The sequence below is a fragment of the Gymnoscopelus microlampas genome (genome assembly GCF_963454915.1).
Source record: "Gymnoscopelus microlampas genome assembly, chromosome: 17".
Lineage (NCBI taxonomy): Eukaryota > Metazoa > Chordata > Actinopteri > Myctophiformes > Myctophidae > Gymnoscopelus > Gymnoscopelus microlampas.
Genome location: NC_139954.1, coordinates 23,034,695 through 23,049,716, shown reverse-complemented (window position 1 = coordinate 23,049,716; position 15,022 = coordinate 23,034,695). Strand labels below are relative to the sequence as shown.

Genomic DNA, 15,022 nt, shown 5'->3' with positions numbered 1-15,022 from the left:
GTCTGAAGTGAGAATTCTCAGAGGTCCTGAGGGAAGCTCTAGGAAGAAGTCTCACAATCCCAGTCAAGGACACTTACTTTGTCAAAGCTGCCCATGCTTCCCATGCTTCCCAAGCGGCCTCGCATTCGACTGGCGCCCTGGTGAAACATATTATATAACATAAGCAAAAGTCAAACATGTTAGCAAAAAACACATATAGTATGTCTATGCGAGGTAGTTTCCGAGAAGAATGTAATGATGATTTCTGTCATAACACAATATTGAGTGCCCTTGAGGACAGGGTGCTGACAGGAAAATAGCCCAAAATTAATTTGGGGAAAGCAACATGTATTTCAAGAAATGTAATGTACAATATTTATTTGTGATAAGAACTTTTCCTTTTATGATTTTTGAGATGCATAAACAACGATGTACACTATCAGAAAAAATATGGTAACAGAAGAATAACGTGGGATGCTGATGCTCAGCTAACATCACTGTTAATGAGATACTAGAAATAGGATGACCACCAATCAACAGTGTGGGTAGTGTATTATTAAACACTAGAGTTTCGGGGGGCTACGCCCCCCTCAACCCCAGCCGCGCACGGGGCCCAGCGTGGCCGTGTGTATATTGGGGGACCCAAATCGCCGGAGTGAAACTGGGGAAAATTTTTTTTGAAAAAGGAAAAAATTTGAAGAAATAATATTTGTTATGTTTCAGGGGGTCCACAGGGGGTCCGCGGACCCCCTGATGGTCCACTGACCCCCTGTGGAGTGTTGGGACGCGCGGGGACACCCCTGGAACATTGCGGACCATTTCGGTGTTTTTTTTTTTTTCATGAAGGTGGTTGCTTGTTTCTGGCGCAGGCTGTGCAAAGCTGGCAACCCAGCGCATGCTGCCGCACGTTTAAGTGGCGTAGCGTCATGAGGGTCAGTGGGGCCGTGGCTCGGTCAGTGAAGACCCTGTAGTGCGGATGATATGTGGCATAGAGGGGCAGATTGTAAATCCACAGAGGAAACATCCGTGGGCTACCATTGGTTCAGCGATGTGTGCGGTCGCCCTGCGGACCCTCCTCCTCCACCAATGTGCAGTATTGAGAGCCCTGACGTCACAACAATTGGAGCGATGGGCACTGCACTGTGGTTGGTTAGGGTACAGCTAGGGCCCAGGTAGAACCCAGTTAAAGCCTGCATGGGCAAACCCAGTTAGGACCCGCCTTGGTCCCACATAAACATGGCTAGTTGGGGCCCACCTAAGGGCCAGGTAGAAGCTACTTATAGCCTGCATGGGCATCGCAGTTGGGACTGAAGTGGATGCCGCTGACATTGCTGACATGGGGTCCATATGGTTTAGCCCACCTTGAAACCATATGGGAACTACGCTGGCATGCTGGCTGTAATGCAAACGCTGCATCATACCTGCAGTGTGTAGTTTGATGTTGTGTGTGTAGCAGATATACCTGCAGTGTGTAGATCAATGTCCATAGGAAAGTCAATGCCCAGCAGTGTTTTTTTTCCCCAGCAGAGTTTCTAGTGTGTCTGTGTCTCTCTGGAAGAGGTTGCACATGAACTCTGCAGCCGCACTGAGGCGCTCCAAGCCAAACAGTCTGACATTAAGCTGCTTCACACAACAAACATCAGCACCACGCTGCAGTTTGTCCAAAAGACACAATATCTCCTCTCCCACCGACGTCATGTGTTCATTTATCGACAGCCGTACAGACTCCTTTTGACACATTTTACGTCGTTTATCCAGCTCTCACTGACTCTCCACATCGGGCTGTTATTTTCCTGCGATCAAGTCAACGATGTGAGAGATTAGCTATCACAGACGGACGGACAGGGGGTGAAACATAGTCTTGCGCCATGCCTTTCGGCCTGGCGGAGACAATAAAAAACCGAAAGTAAAGGAAATGGCCATTTCTGCAACAGAAGTAGTCAATAAACTATGCTATGAAAACATGGGCCACATTGGCAAAGAATGTAAGAAAGAGGCAATCATGTAGGAAATAGCTGTTCTCCAAGCTTACAAAGCCTGTCAACGTGAGGCGTTTCGAGCTTGTAGATCGGCTATTTTCACAATATTTACTTGTGGAACGGAGTCAAACAGAATGGGGGGGGCCCAGATCAAGTACGTGTATTTGGGGGGGGGGGCGGCGTGAAAGGGTTGATAGACACTGCTCTAATCGGAGCGAAATTATCTGAAATTACTACATGACCATAATGCAGCCTACCATGCCTTGCACGGGGCGGTCCTGCCATTACGTTAGTTACTGTAGTTGCTGTGGAGCTAAATAGTTCTCCAGAAGACACACACAAACATACACCATCTACAATGGACGAACTGAGCAGCAATATAGACATTCACCACACGAACGTGCATTGTTGACAAAGTGATTGCACAGCCGCTGCAGGCATGACAACCAGGTTAGCGTTAGCGACATGGCAGCTATCACAGCGCCCTGTCCGTCGTGCTGCAACTGCCTGTGATGGCTACAGCAGTAACAGCAAGCTGTCTGCGATGCCATTGTCTGGAGACTGCTGTTAGCGTGACACGACCAATGAGAGTGAGCGCTGTAGTTGTTGCTAAGATACGGTGGCGTCTCTGGCCCATAGCTTGTAGATCTCTCACACATGATTGGCGTAGGCTGCGTTGCCAGGTCTGACTTTGTGTCTAAGCAATGCGCGGCTTATTTTTGCGCGCCTTTGGGCTCGTTTGCATTGTGCGCACGGCAGCGCTTGTTTAGCGTACGTCAGCGCGACGTGGCAACGGACGTGGCAACGTGAAAGGTGATTGGCTGGTGAAAAGAAACACCCGACGTTACACCAGAAATGGTGCCTGGAGAAAATGGTGACCAAAAAAAAAGTTTTGAAAAAAAGGAAAAAAGCCCCGCAGCGGCTGGCTGCTGTTGTGGTGATGAGGTGGTGCGCACGGTAAACGGTACGAAGCGGGCTCCCCTTCCGTTTTGTCCGACATTTGGTGAGTAGAATTAATTATGTTGCGCGGTGGAAACGGTGTAGTGAGCAGTGAGATGTCCCCTACGCGAGGCGTAAATTCAGCGCGGCCGGCGTGGCGAGTCAGTAGGCGACATGTGGTCTGGCGGTGCGTTGTTTAGTCGATAACAGAGCTGTGGGGTGTCACCACCGAGGGTGCGGAAGTTGCTCGCCATTTATATAGTTAGATTGGGTTAGGGTTCCATGCAAAGGGGCAGCCACACTCTGACGTAAAGAGTGCAACTGCGAAACAATGGGGGCGAACTCACGACACTGAGTAATGGGGAGAATAGAATACAGAAAATATTGTATGGAGTACATTTGCTCTTCCAGAGCCCACCACGACACCAATGCCTCAGGCTGAAGCTATAGGTCAATAGGGGTCTAAGCTTACAGGCCCAATAATAGTGTTTACATTTCGAAAGAGAAAAACACCAGCCTGTCTCTCCTGATGCATTGCAGAGAGCTTGATGTGACAGTCGCTTACCTCACCATATATATTTTGTTACAGCTAATCTTACTCCAGTACTGGTTTGGTGATAACAGTACCATCTCTAGATTTGACGCTAAAAATATCAGAGAAATGTCTGTTGGTTACTCTGGAGACTCAGGGCCAGGAAAACAGCTAGGTCTTGTGGAGTGTTAAGTAATAAGTCTACCTGGTTCTCTGTTTGAGAAATGATTCTCAAACGTGCATGGGAAGAGAGTTAATTTCCTTTTGGGAGAGCAACAGAATTGCTATACAGTAACGGTGTCTTCTAACAAATCTCTTCACTTACTCCCACAAAATGCTCGGTGTCAGGTCAGAAACCAAACCCTTATCAACTCAGAACTTTCATTGCAAAGCAGCGAGTGATTAAAAACGGCATTAATGAACAAATGTTTACAGACTAATGTTGTTTACACAGTCAAGGCTCAGACACAAATAACAGATGGTAGCAGAGCAATTAGATTGCCTGGATCTTTAAACTAAGATATTATTCTGCTGCCTCACTGGCAGCAGATATGGGTCAATCCAAATCCCATGGATGACAGTGACACAGAAACAGACGAATCGAGACAGAGGGCACAGACACAAAAACAGGGGAGGACGGCTATGTTCAATATGGAGCCAGGAGGGTTAAGGGTACATTTATCTTATTAAAATAAGTTGTTTTTGTGCAGTATACAGAAAATTTGCCTTATGAGACAGAGAGATGGGTGGACAGAGGGAGAGAAATAAATAAATAAATATACTAGGCGCAATATGACAATATGCGCCATATCGGTGTGAATGGTGCACCAAACATTTTGTTTTTAGGAACTTGTCAAATAGTTGTACATGTGAGAGTATCTGTTTACCCCTACTTCTGGCGCCCTTGCTTGGACCACACACATCTTTTAACCCGGCTTTCATTGCGATCTCAACTACACACAAGTTTTGTAAATGTTCTTGTGCGGCTGTGTTGACAGAATTTGTCCACAGACATATAAACACCACACACAGAATCACAAGGTGAAAACAATACCAGTCAGCCACGTTGTCGCGGCTGGTAATAACAAAGTAAGAAAATAAAAAAAGAAGACCTTTCTGTCAGCCGTAACATTACCCGTGAAAAGATGTTCTCCAGAGAGCTGGTGAGGGAGGAACGAGCTTTGTTTTTCAGGACATCTAGCTTGAAGCGTCCGCCTGTGGCAGTGCCATCTCCTCCCGTTGTGCTGTTTTGAGCATTCTGCCGCAGAACAAGAATGGACAGAAACAAGCTGTCAGAAGAAATGTACATGTAGTTGTGAAAATGTCTTCTGTGCAACAAAAACCTCACTACATGAACTGCAGATGTACAAAAAGTATGTGGTGGTTCTTTTAGCTTTTTTATTTCATATTTTTCATTCCAGACCAGCTCTAGAGTGAAACTTTCTTTTTTTGAGTCATGACAAATATCATACAGTAGTACACAAGCGCAGCTGGCCATATTAATATTATATCACTAGAGGGTGATGGAACAGAGGATATGCCAAGCTGCCACTGAGAATCACAACGTCAGACAGAGAGAAGAAGGCATAGAGGGATGTTGTCGCTGTCGGGCAAACCTTGTATCTCCATCTTTTATTCCTTGTACTATAGATCGGGTATTTTAGCTACTTCTTTAACATTTTTGAAAAGTGAAAGTGGTTAAGTCTGTCTGTGGGTTTTTATAAACATTTAATCAATGAAAAGTATTAACAAGAGCTTGTGACTAAATAATACAGTTATTATTGAGTTTATTTATTTTATTTTACTTTATTTCATCGGAAGCAGTATGGGGTTCAGTCAGTGTCTTGCTCAAGGACACTTTGACCCTAAGCCAGGAGGGAATTGAACTGGGAACCTTCCGGGTCCCAGACAGCCGCTCTAACTTCTAAGTCACTGCCGCCCCATCTGCACAGCTGCTTTCCTGATTTGACAACTATCTTTTACATCCTAACATTTGTTGAGATGCTGAAGTAAATCTTGACACCGATTTACTGTCAACTATGTTGGGACTCTTGGGAGGCAGCGCCCTATAAAATACACAGTCACTGTGACTGTTGTGGTGGTAAATTGGGCACTCTGCTTTACTACACATTTGAGTATTTGTGGACCTAGTTCAAAAGCTAGTCTTATGCACATCCATATAATCTGTCGCTGGTGCAGGACAAAGTAAAACATGTCAAAATAAAGGAAAAGTCTGCATAAACAGCTTGATATTACGAAAAAACAGTAATGTGCAAATTCAGCAAACAACGTTCTGACCAAACTTGGTCAAAGTGCTGTTTGCTCAATTTGCACAGTTTCACACGTTACACAACTATGGCTGACAATTTCAGACAGTGTCGGAACCTTCTTACAGGTCAGGACACAGTTGGCTATCTGTGATCCTATTGACACAATGAACGATTTGGCCCCACTTTTACAACAGTGACCCGTGCTTAATTTGTGCCTCCACACATGCCGAGTCCGACACGCGTCAGATTCAATTCCACCAAACGGCTGACATGCATTGAGAACACATCTTTTTTATTTGAGATGGACTTATGTCCATCTCACCTAAATGCATAATGCATCTCCCTGCTTCAATCAGTTGGTGATCAGTCTAAATCAGAGGTTTTCAACTAGTGGTCCTTGGACCACTGGTGGTCCGTGAAGGTATTTCATGTGGTGATAGGAAGATTGTTTTTGTTTGCTAGTTTATTTTATTTCATTTTGGAGAAACTTAGTAATTTGGTATTTGTGTGATATGAGGACAGTGGAATTAAAAACATTATCAGTGGTCGTACTTCAAGCTTTACTACAGAAGAGGATCAGCTCATTGTCCACTGACTCTTTCAAGAGACATGAAAGAAACACAGTCACTTGTGAAGTTCTGAGTTTTCAGACAGTAAAAGGGAAATGTAATTTACGTTTTGTAACGATGTATCTCTGTGAGAGTGGTATTGCCACACTGGCATACCTGAAGAATGTTAGTATTATATAACAGCATTATGTATACAGGGCAAGGTTGGAGCCAGAAAATGACATGAGACTGTGCCTGACCACCACTATAGCCAAGAAAGGACAGACATGGACCACCTGTAATCATGCCATGGACCATTAGTGGTCCATGGACCACTACTTGAGAAGCAGTGCACTTAATGACCTGGTGACCTAAGATGACGGGTCAATGAAGTCAGTTACTAGGAAGTCTGAGGTCAAGAAATTCCACAGAAAAGGGAGTCAGAATCTCAAGAAGGGAAGGTGTCATCATTATTAGGAATTAGGCCATTTAATGACATGTGTTTGCTCACTAATAAATGTTACAAATCAGTATAGTATCAGTTTAATATGGAAGGTTGGATAAAGTAAGAGGAATAGATCAGTGGTTGGTTCTAAACCTTTTTTTGAGCTCTGGACCACTAGCGTATTTCAAGCAATCTTCAAGGTCCACCCCAAGCCACCTTTAACTAATCTTAGCCCACATATCCCCACCCAACACAACAGTGGTGCCCTGGTTGATTCTTAGTCAGGGTGGTGGTCCCTGGTTCAAAATCAGTTGAAAATATATATAATACAAATATAATGAATAAATAAATATATGAACTAGATATAAACAATTGCGTTTAGGAATGTCAATGTCAATGTATTAAACTACCATTTACTTTCACCCTTATCATTTTGCTAATTAAACATCAAGAAGTAAGAATGCGTCTCACAGTAGACTAAACTATTATTCCTATATATCAGTTGTTTTAGGACTACAGCTTCAATACTGAGCATTCAATCTGAAAACTGTCATCAATAATGGTAGGTACAAGTTTAGCCTCTACCAGCTTAACCACTTAAACCCTATACACTTTGTTGAATGTCAAATAGTGAGAAAATGCGATCTACAAGCTCACAATACGTTGTAATGCGACACAGGGTGTTCCAACACTGGTCAACCCTTTTACAACACTCGACCTGTTTATCCACTTAAACCTGTGGTGTTAGTGAGCTCCAGTGGGGACCAGGGATTAGACATTCAGTCACAGATTAAACTACCTGAGGGGCATCTCCGATGTGGAGGTGGGTCTCCTGCTTAGTTCCACACAGCTGTCTCAGATGCAGAATCACCAGCTCATTCTCCTCCTGATCGGACCCAGGCTTCATCCTCTGCAGACACGGACACGTGTGCATTTATCCGTACATTAAAATGTCTTTACACACCAGGAACGACTAAACAATCCAAAAATGCATCGCTGACTATTTCACATCAAACTATTCATATAGTTGACGCCTGCCTCATTCATACAGGTTAATGCCCTTTATTCGTGGTGAAGAATCAACCTTGCATCGAATAACAAATGTGACACTTTATCGCAGCATAATATTTGCTGTGGATGTACTCATGACACAAACAATAGTTTAAAAAGTTAATCACACGAAAGCATCACCGCAGTGTGTAAAAACCTTCAGCGTATTAAATACAAACACACACATAGACACACTTCAGACGTACTGGAAACATATTACCCACAAGCAATACCATATGCATTACAATTAACAATACAAATATTTTTAAAAAGTAAACATCACCAAGTTAATATGACATGAAGAGTTAAAATGTCACTCATTTTGCCAGTGAAGAAAGTGTCCCAACTGGCAGTAAGACATTACCTGAACGCGTTCAAATATATCAGCCTGCTCATTGTCACTCAACTGGGAGAGGTATTTTTGGATGGCTATCTTCGCCCTGGGTGGATAGAGACCTGGGAAACACAAAAAACAAAATGGAAACAAGGATTGCCTCGCTTATGACCCTTGCAGGTAGACACTGAATGCATTCATGACATGTAGTCATGACTAAAGATAGTGAGAGTGGTATTTGTGGTTACAATTATTGTGTCCTTTCTGAGAGCAGTTCAAACAGCCTACCTTCGATCCTCTCGCACAGTTTGTGCAGGTTGTGCATGGGACAGGCTTCGCACAGCTGGATCTGTGTCGTGTTGCTCTGCAGGGCCTGTGCCGTACTGAAGGCCTGCTTCAGGGTCAGCATCACCTCGTCCACCTGAGACACACACAAACACAGTGGAAAAAAGCTTGTAGTCACTGAAAACAGGGGCTTAAAAGGTTAAAAGAAAGCCTGAGTTCCTCTCATTTTGCATGCTCCACACAACTCACCAGGGACTCACTGGCACACTGGAAGACATAGCAGACATATTGACTGGGACCAGTCTCCACGGGCTCCCGACAGATGAATCCAAAATGGTCGGTCTGCTTTACGCCCTGTATACATTTTGGAAACAATTAGAAGAAGAAACTAGCAAAGACTTCAATCAGACAAGACCCTATGGGGCTTTTGAATTCAGCCCCACAACGAGCATGGATGATAAAAGTGTACTAATGGGATCTCTACACTCTGCTAATGTACAGCTATGTTGTGATGCACAAACACACATCAATTATTGTTTATTATAGGTTTTCAGATTCTCCATAATGTTGAAATGCCAGTGGTAATCGATTCGCGAGAGCCAAACATGAGGCCGACTTGGTGACGACGAGCACTAATGCACAAGTAAACAAAAACAAAACAAAACAAAAAAAGAACACAGGTTTCTTCTGCAGAGAAGAGCTTGTCCTCTGAGTATGAATCTAGCTGGGAGAGGGGACACTTGTGACACTAGTGAACACAAACTGACCTGAGAGCAGGACGAGATATCTTTGAAGACCTTTTCCAGCACAACAGTTTTACTCTCTGGACTGATGAGGTTCACTTCAAAACGCCCCACCTATGAAACACAGAACAGTATAGTAAGGTCAGAGGCAGAGAGACCACACATGCATGTACAGACAGAGAGAGAGAGAGAGAGAGACAGACAGACAGACAGACAGACAGACAGACAGACAGACAGAGAGAACAGTACAGTATAGTGCGGTCAGAGGCAGAGAGACCACACATGCATGTATAGACAGACAGACAGACAGACAGACAGACAGACAGACAGACAGAGAGAGAGAGAACACACACCCATTAGCACAAAGGGAGGTTAATAAGCAATCTGGCCTTCATGCATAGTTAATGTGGCAATTGTGGCATGATGTGGTACAGCAACTTTCAGGGACCCATTCAATGAAACACATACTGTAGAAACGCACATGCAAAAACAAGGTCAGTACTCCGCAGAAATGATTTTTCCCTTAATTGACTGCAACAGGGAGCATTGTATGGAGCGCTGTGCTCTAGTTTTCTAAATTAGCTTCATGAGAAAATGGCCATAGTGTGCGAGGAATGGCAGCGGCTGACTCTACAGACCGTATGATATGAAAATCAATGTTTAAATTTTTTTTGTATTATTATGAATGTACTTATTATTGTGCTTCACTTGAAAATATATATATTTCTTAAGTAGCTGACAAGGTTTTTCTTTCCCCTGGGGGAAAACATATTAAAATGTTTGATGACTCATTCTGCACTTGGGTCCAATCCTCCAATTAAATAATGGTATAAAGGTTTTTTGTCCCGCCATTATTTATATAAAATCTATCTGTGGATCAAACCCCCCCCTCTTCCCCATTTCTCCACCTACCAGGGAGAAAACATTCTCTCCCCGTCCCCCATACTACACTAAAACCCGGAAATACCCTCTACCTTGGTTTTCTCTTTTTAGTTGTTAATCTGTGTATATAAAATATATATCTAACAGCAAATATCTTAGTTACACCAACATTGTTCTTGTGAAGCAGTTTGTTTATTTATTTATTAAGATGATAAAGATCTCTAGTGTCATTTTGCAGCCCACTCATTTTAACCGATTAATAGGTCATGTAGTTGCTCAGTATCGGAGAGACCCCTCAGTATCACATCTACAGCTGCTAATTTAAATCTTTGTTTTCAAAATGCGCTACTTCATACAATCCATCTGGCTGTGTCATGGGATCTTTCTTTCTTTAACCATATGTGAGAACCCAAAACAAACTGTCATCATGCAAGCAATAAAGCTTCAACAAATTCTGCGATTGAGAGTTACTAACTCTTTATAAAGGGCAGTAACACAGAGTCTAGTAACTGACACCTGGTTTCACATTAAAATGATTTGCAGTACTGAGTCCTGAGGAGTCTAGGCTAAATGTAGGAGGAGATTGAATGACAAACAGTGCTGAAGCAAGCAAGCTTGTGTGTGTGTGTGTGTGTGTGTGTGTGTGTGTGTGTGTGTGTGTGTGTGTGTGTGTGTGTGTGTGTGTGTGTGTGTGTGTGTGTGTGTTTCTTGTGTGACATCAAGTGCATAGACCATCAAAACATACCACCAGTGAGGTTTAGAATTTACAGAGTCAATTAATCTCATTGTGGTTTAACGGAACCAATAATTGGACACATCACAGCTCTCGCCTCTATTATAATTTTGACAAAAGCTGACGGTTGTCTATTAAGAGAGCAATTAAACACCTCAAAATCACACCAACCCCATGAACAAACAATACTGTATGTATTGTCTTCCAATCACTGGAATTCAAATGGAATTGATCCCTTGTGACCGACGAATCATGCAAGTGAATATGCCGAGTCACATGTTCGACCACGTTCCAATACAAATGCATGTTGAGATGAGGCTCTTAGACCCCATGGGGATTCTCTACAGGCTGATGTGTGTACCTGTCAGCCTTTGCTCTTCTTACAGTCAACTGGACTGTAAGAGAAGAAAGAAGTTCTACAGAATGATCAGTTTGAAAAGACGAGTAAACGCTACCATTATGTTATACGACTTGTGTCGTTTTTTGTCGCATTGCTAGACAAGTGCGTCGCACATTGTGGTTTTGGTGTACCTGAAAGAGCATGGTGCGGTTCTTGTCTGTGTCGGAGGGCTGGACGTTGTTTGGTGCACTGGCGTGCCGACGTCGCGTGGGAGGGATCATGGCCCCATCTCTGGGCTTCCTCTGCACACTCCCTGCCAGGCTGCTGCAGCGTGTGCGGAACTCCTGCTGCTCCTCGTAACCAGAGTCCTCCAGGATGCACTCTGGGAAAGCTCCCCTCAGGCTGCTCTGGCTGGAGCTGCTGGACAGGCCCTTACCTGAACCGCACACCAGCCTCACACGTTATGGTCATGGCTGCTGCTACAGAATATTGCAATTTTCTGATGATTTGTTGATATGTAAGTTTACATGGAAATATACAGTACTTTGACAGTACATGTTCATGTTAGGATGGATTAAATGCAGAGGTAAAATTATGTGTAAATGTACTTGGCAATAAATACACTTAAATTAACACTTATCTACCAGTAGATGTTTCTGAAGCTAAATCAATAAAAAAAAAGCTGGCTTAAAACCCATGCAACAAGGGGTTCATTCATACCTCCACCGTTCCACATGTCATCCACTCCGAGGCCGTTGGAACTATCCAGACTCTCATTCAGGACAGAGGACAGGGGGTCTACATCTCCCCCGACGATAAACTCCACCGGATCATTTTCGATGGAGCTCCGTTGGCCGTTGAGCAAACGCAGGCGCTTGCGCTCCAACTCATGCTGGCGGAACTTATCGATGCAGTCATCGATGAGGGTGCCTGGAGCCTTTTTATGTCCAACTGTCACCTGGGGTTATTTTTATATCACACCAATAGAAATTGATTCAGTTCACTTATCAGCAGGAAAGGTATATAGTACACTACACTGTAACATTCTGAGAGTTAGTTTAACTAGTCCAAATGGACCTAAAAGAGTCAACTTGTACACTCTCAGGGCCATATTTTAACACAAACCTTTGCGCCATGGTGCATGGTGTTAACTTAACAGCGTAATAGTGCTATTTAAAGGATGCTAAATGTGGCCTCTAAGTGTCTGCGCCCGGTGCTAGGGCCCCGAATTAGTCATAGGTGTGTTTTGGGCATTACATTAATAAAACTTGTTGCGGTGTGTTGTGAGCTTGTAGATATTTTTGTTGCATATGGCACGCAACTACTGCAAATGAGGCATACGTACACTGTATTAATTTCCATCACCGCTCATCTAACATTTTCTTTTATTTCATAGGATAAATGAAGAATCAAGTGCTTGAAATGCCACCTCAATGGTTGAACGTGAGTGTTGTGTTCAGATCTAATGGATTTTAATTGCAATTAATGGGTGCGCAAATGTGAACCCACGGCACCAAATAATGCACTCCCTAAATAACAAAATCAGCAGCACTGCAGTGCTGCACCATGCGATAAGACCAGCTCCACGCTGTCTTAGCTTGAAGCGCAAAGTCTGTGGGGAAATAGCATTGGGCCGTGAACACGCCAGCCACACCTCATTTTAAGACCAACACACCCCCACGCGCAAAATCAGCGCACAGTGATTTGGTATCTAGACAACGTGGGTGCAAAGCACTTTGCATCGTGGGGATGGCACCATAGCGCTCGGCGCTAAAACGGTTTAGCGCCGTCTTATATAGAACAAAGGACCCTTACAGTTAAATTAACTCTCAGGATTCTACTATATATACGTAAGATGTGCTTATTGGGTTCTACCTTGCCGCAGTAGAGCACCTCAAACTTCTGGGAGTTGTAGAAGGCCTCATCCGTCTCCTGCTTGGGTTTATCTTCCTTCAGGGCTGATTTGGATGCCTGGCGAATAGTACTGATCACCTCTGGAACCTGAGAGACAGGGGAAGTACATGAAGGTTGAAATTAAAATGATAAATGAGGTACAATTTTTAAAGACAAATGAAAGCAAACAGGAATTATAGTCAAGTCAGGTTTATGTCAGGTGTAGACTCAATGTGTGTATGTTTTAAACACAGCACCAGAGGTGGAGCAAATTTATGAGAATAGTTTAACATACGTTCTATTCAGTAGGTTTGCAGGAAAGGATAGCAAAATAAAACAACAAAACTTTTGCCTGAATTTACATACTTTTTATATGCTGGATGTTTTTCACCTGCACAAGAAGCATTTCTGCATTCTGTAGTGCCATCTATTCATTGCTAATGTTTAATTATGCACCTTATGTATACTGGACTTTGTATATTTGATTTGACCGTGCCTTCCTGTTATTTGTTTTGTGTTTCTTTCTTCTCTATTCTCTCTTTTCTATTCTAACTCTTCCTGTAACTGCAAAGTTGAGCTTGTACAAAAATGAATTTCACCCACTATTGTATACCTGTAAGAGTGCATGATGTGACAATAAAGTTGATTCTGATTCTATATATCTAATTACAGGTTGCACTATCTCAAAAGACTAACTTGTAAAGCCTAAATAAAGGATAACTAAATAGAATACATAATCTCAATGAAATAGTCTCAATTAAAATAGGCATTGCCAGCGTTGCAATGCTGAATTGGAACGTGGTTGCACTCTATTTTAATGACGTGACGCGCACGTCGCTTAACACCTACACTACAGGTCACACAATGGACAATTGATATGCATCTAGGCTCATTCCTAAATTAATCCAACTGGTTTGAGTTGTTTGAGGTGTGAATTTTAAGTTGTTTTAAATCAATGCGTGTGCCTGCGTGTGCTCCTGGTCAAATAGGTTCCTGCACGGCGTCCAAGGCCGTCCCATGAGCAATGCAACCCTGGGCATTGCCATTTGGGAGTGTTTGACCCCTTATACAATAAGGACTTGAAAGTAGTGCAAGTCACCTGCGTGGCAATGTAATGCAGATACACAATAAAAGCCTTACAGGTCCATTTTTACACTCTCATAGTTAACCACACTAACTCAGGCATCCCTATTTTGGGAATGTCATTAGGGCTAAAATTAGCAAAAATAGCCGAAGCCTATATACTTCATAATTTATACTCCATCGTACACCAGTGTTGCGCTATGAAAATAGGCAATCTACTGTACAAGCTCACAACATGTTGCAACTCGACGCAAACTTGTAGAATGGCTATTTCTCCATGTGACATATAAGTATAGAAAATATTTAAGTGGTTAGACTAACACTCAAGTTCTTACTGTGTATAAAGCATATAAAAAGACTGGACATGGTCAGATCTAAAGCTATTTGTATAGTCTAATTGCTATTAATTTGCACTTGAGATGTGGTCTGGCTGCCGGGTATGTCGTTGTAAACAGAAAGGTTTTCTGAGTGTACAGTTTTTCTAAGAACTTGAAATAGTTGAAGGCCAACAGAATAGCACACATTTTCACTGTAACAAAGGACTAGTCAACAAAGGACAGGCCAAACAGCATAATGTTGTCAGAACTGGGAGAAAGGCCAGGAAACGCCCAGGCTCATTACTGACTCAAGACAAAACAGACCTAGGCTAGAAGAAACAAGAGAACTGAAGGTCAGTCGCTCTGCTTCTGCTTCCCTGCTACACAAACTGAAAGTGCACACTGTTGCATCCATGCCAGAGAGCACAGGGAAATTCTTTGAATCGAGTCAAGGAAGGAAGGTAAACAGCACAAGTCAAGGCAGAGAATACAAGACTTCTCTGGGCCATTCTTTAGCAATACTGTGGAATGTGTGAACTGTGATTCCACTTCTTCATTCATTTTTTCACTCATTTGTCTTGGTTTATCAGACAGGACAGAACAGAGACAGGAAATAACAGAGACAGGAAATCTAGCGAGGACAGAGGGGGAAAGACATGCAACACGTGCA

General features: G+C 43.1%; 1 protein-coding gene across 3 annotated transcripts in view; it reads right to left on the bottom strand.

The window, feature by feature from the left end:
* tbc1d4 (TBC1 domain family, member 4) overlaps nucleotides 1-15,022 on the bottom strand; it is a 42,448-nt gene that overhangs the window by 19,197 nt on the left and 8,229 nt on the right. For all 3 annotated transcript variants that reach the window (XM_084084312.1, XM_084084314.1, XM_084084313.1), the window contains exons 2-11: nucleotides 12,935-13,060; nucleotides 11,780-12,017; nucleotides 11,251-11,495; nucleotides 9,129-9,218; nucleotides 8,611-8,715; nucleotides 8,365-8,497; nucleotides 8,107-8,198; nucleotides 7,492-7,602; nucleotides 4,565-4,687; nucleotides 78-137 (exon numbers count right to left, since the gene is read on the bottom strand). In XM_084084312.1, coding sequence (XP_083940438.1) covers nucleotides 78-137; nucleotides 4,565-4,687; nucleotides 7,492-7,602; nucleotides 8,107-8,198; nucleotides 8,365-8,497; nucleotides 8,611-8,715; nucleotides 9,129-9,218; nucleotides 11,251-11,495; nucleotides 11,780-12,017; nucleotides 12,935-13,060 — 1,323 coding nt within the window. The remainder of the gene's footprint in view (nucleotides 1-77; nucleotides 138-4,564; nucleotides 4,688-7,491; nucleotides 7,603-8,106; nucleotides 8,199-8,364; nucleotides 8,498-8,610; nucleotides 8,716-9,128; nucleotides 9,219-11,250; nucleotides 11,496-11,779; nucleotides 12,018-12,934; nucleotides 13,061-15,022) is intronic.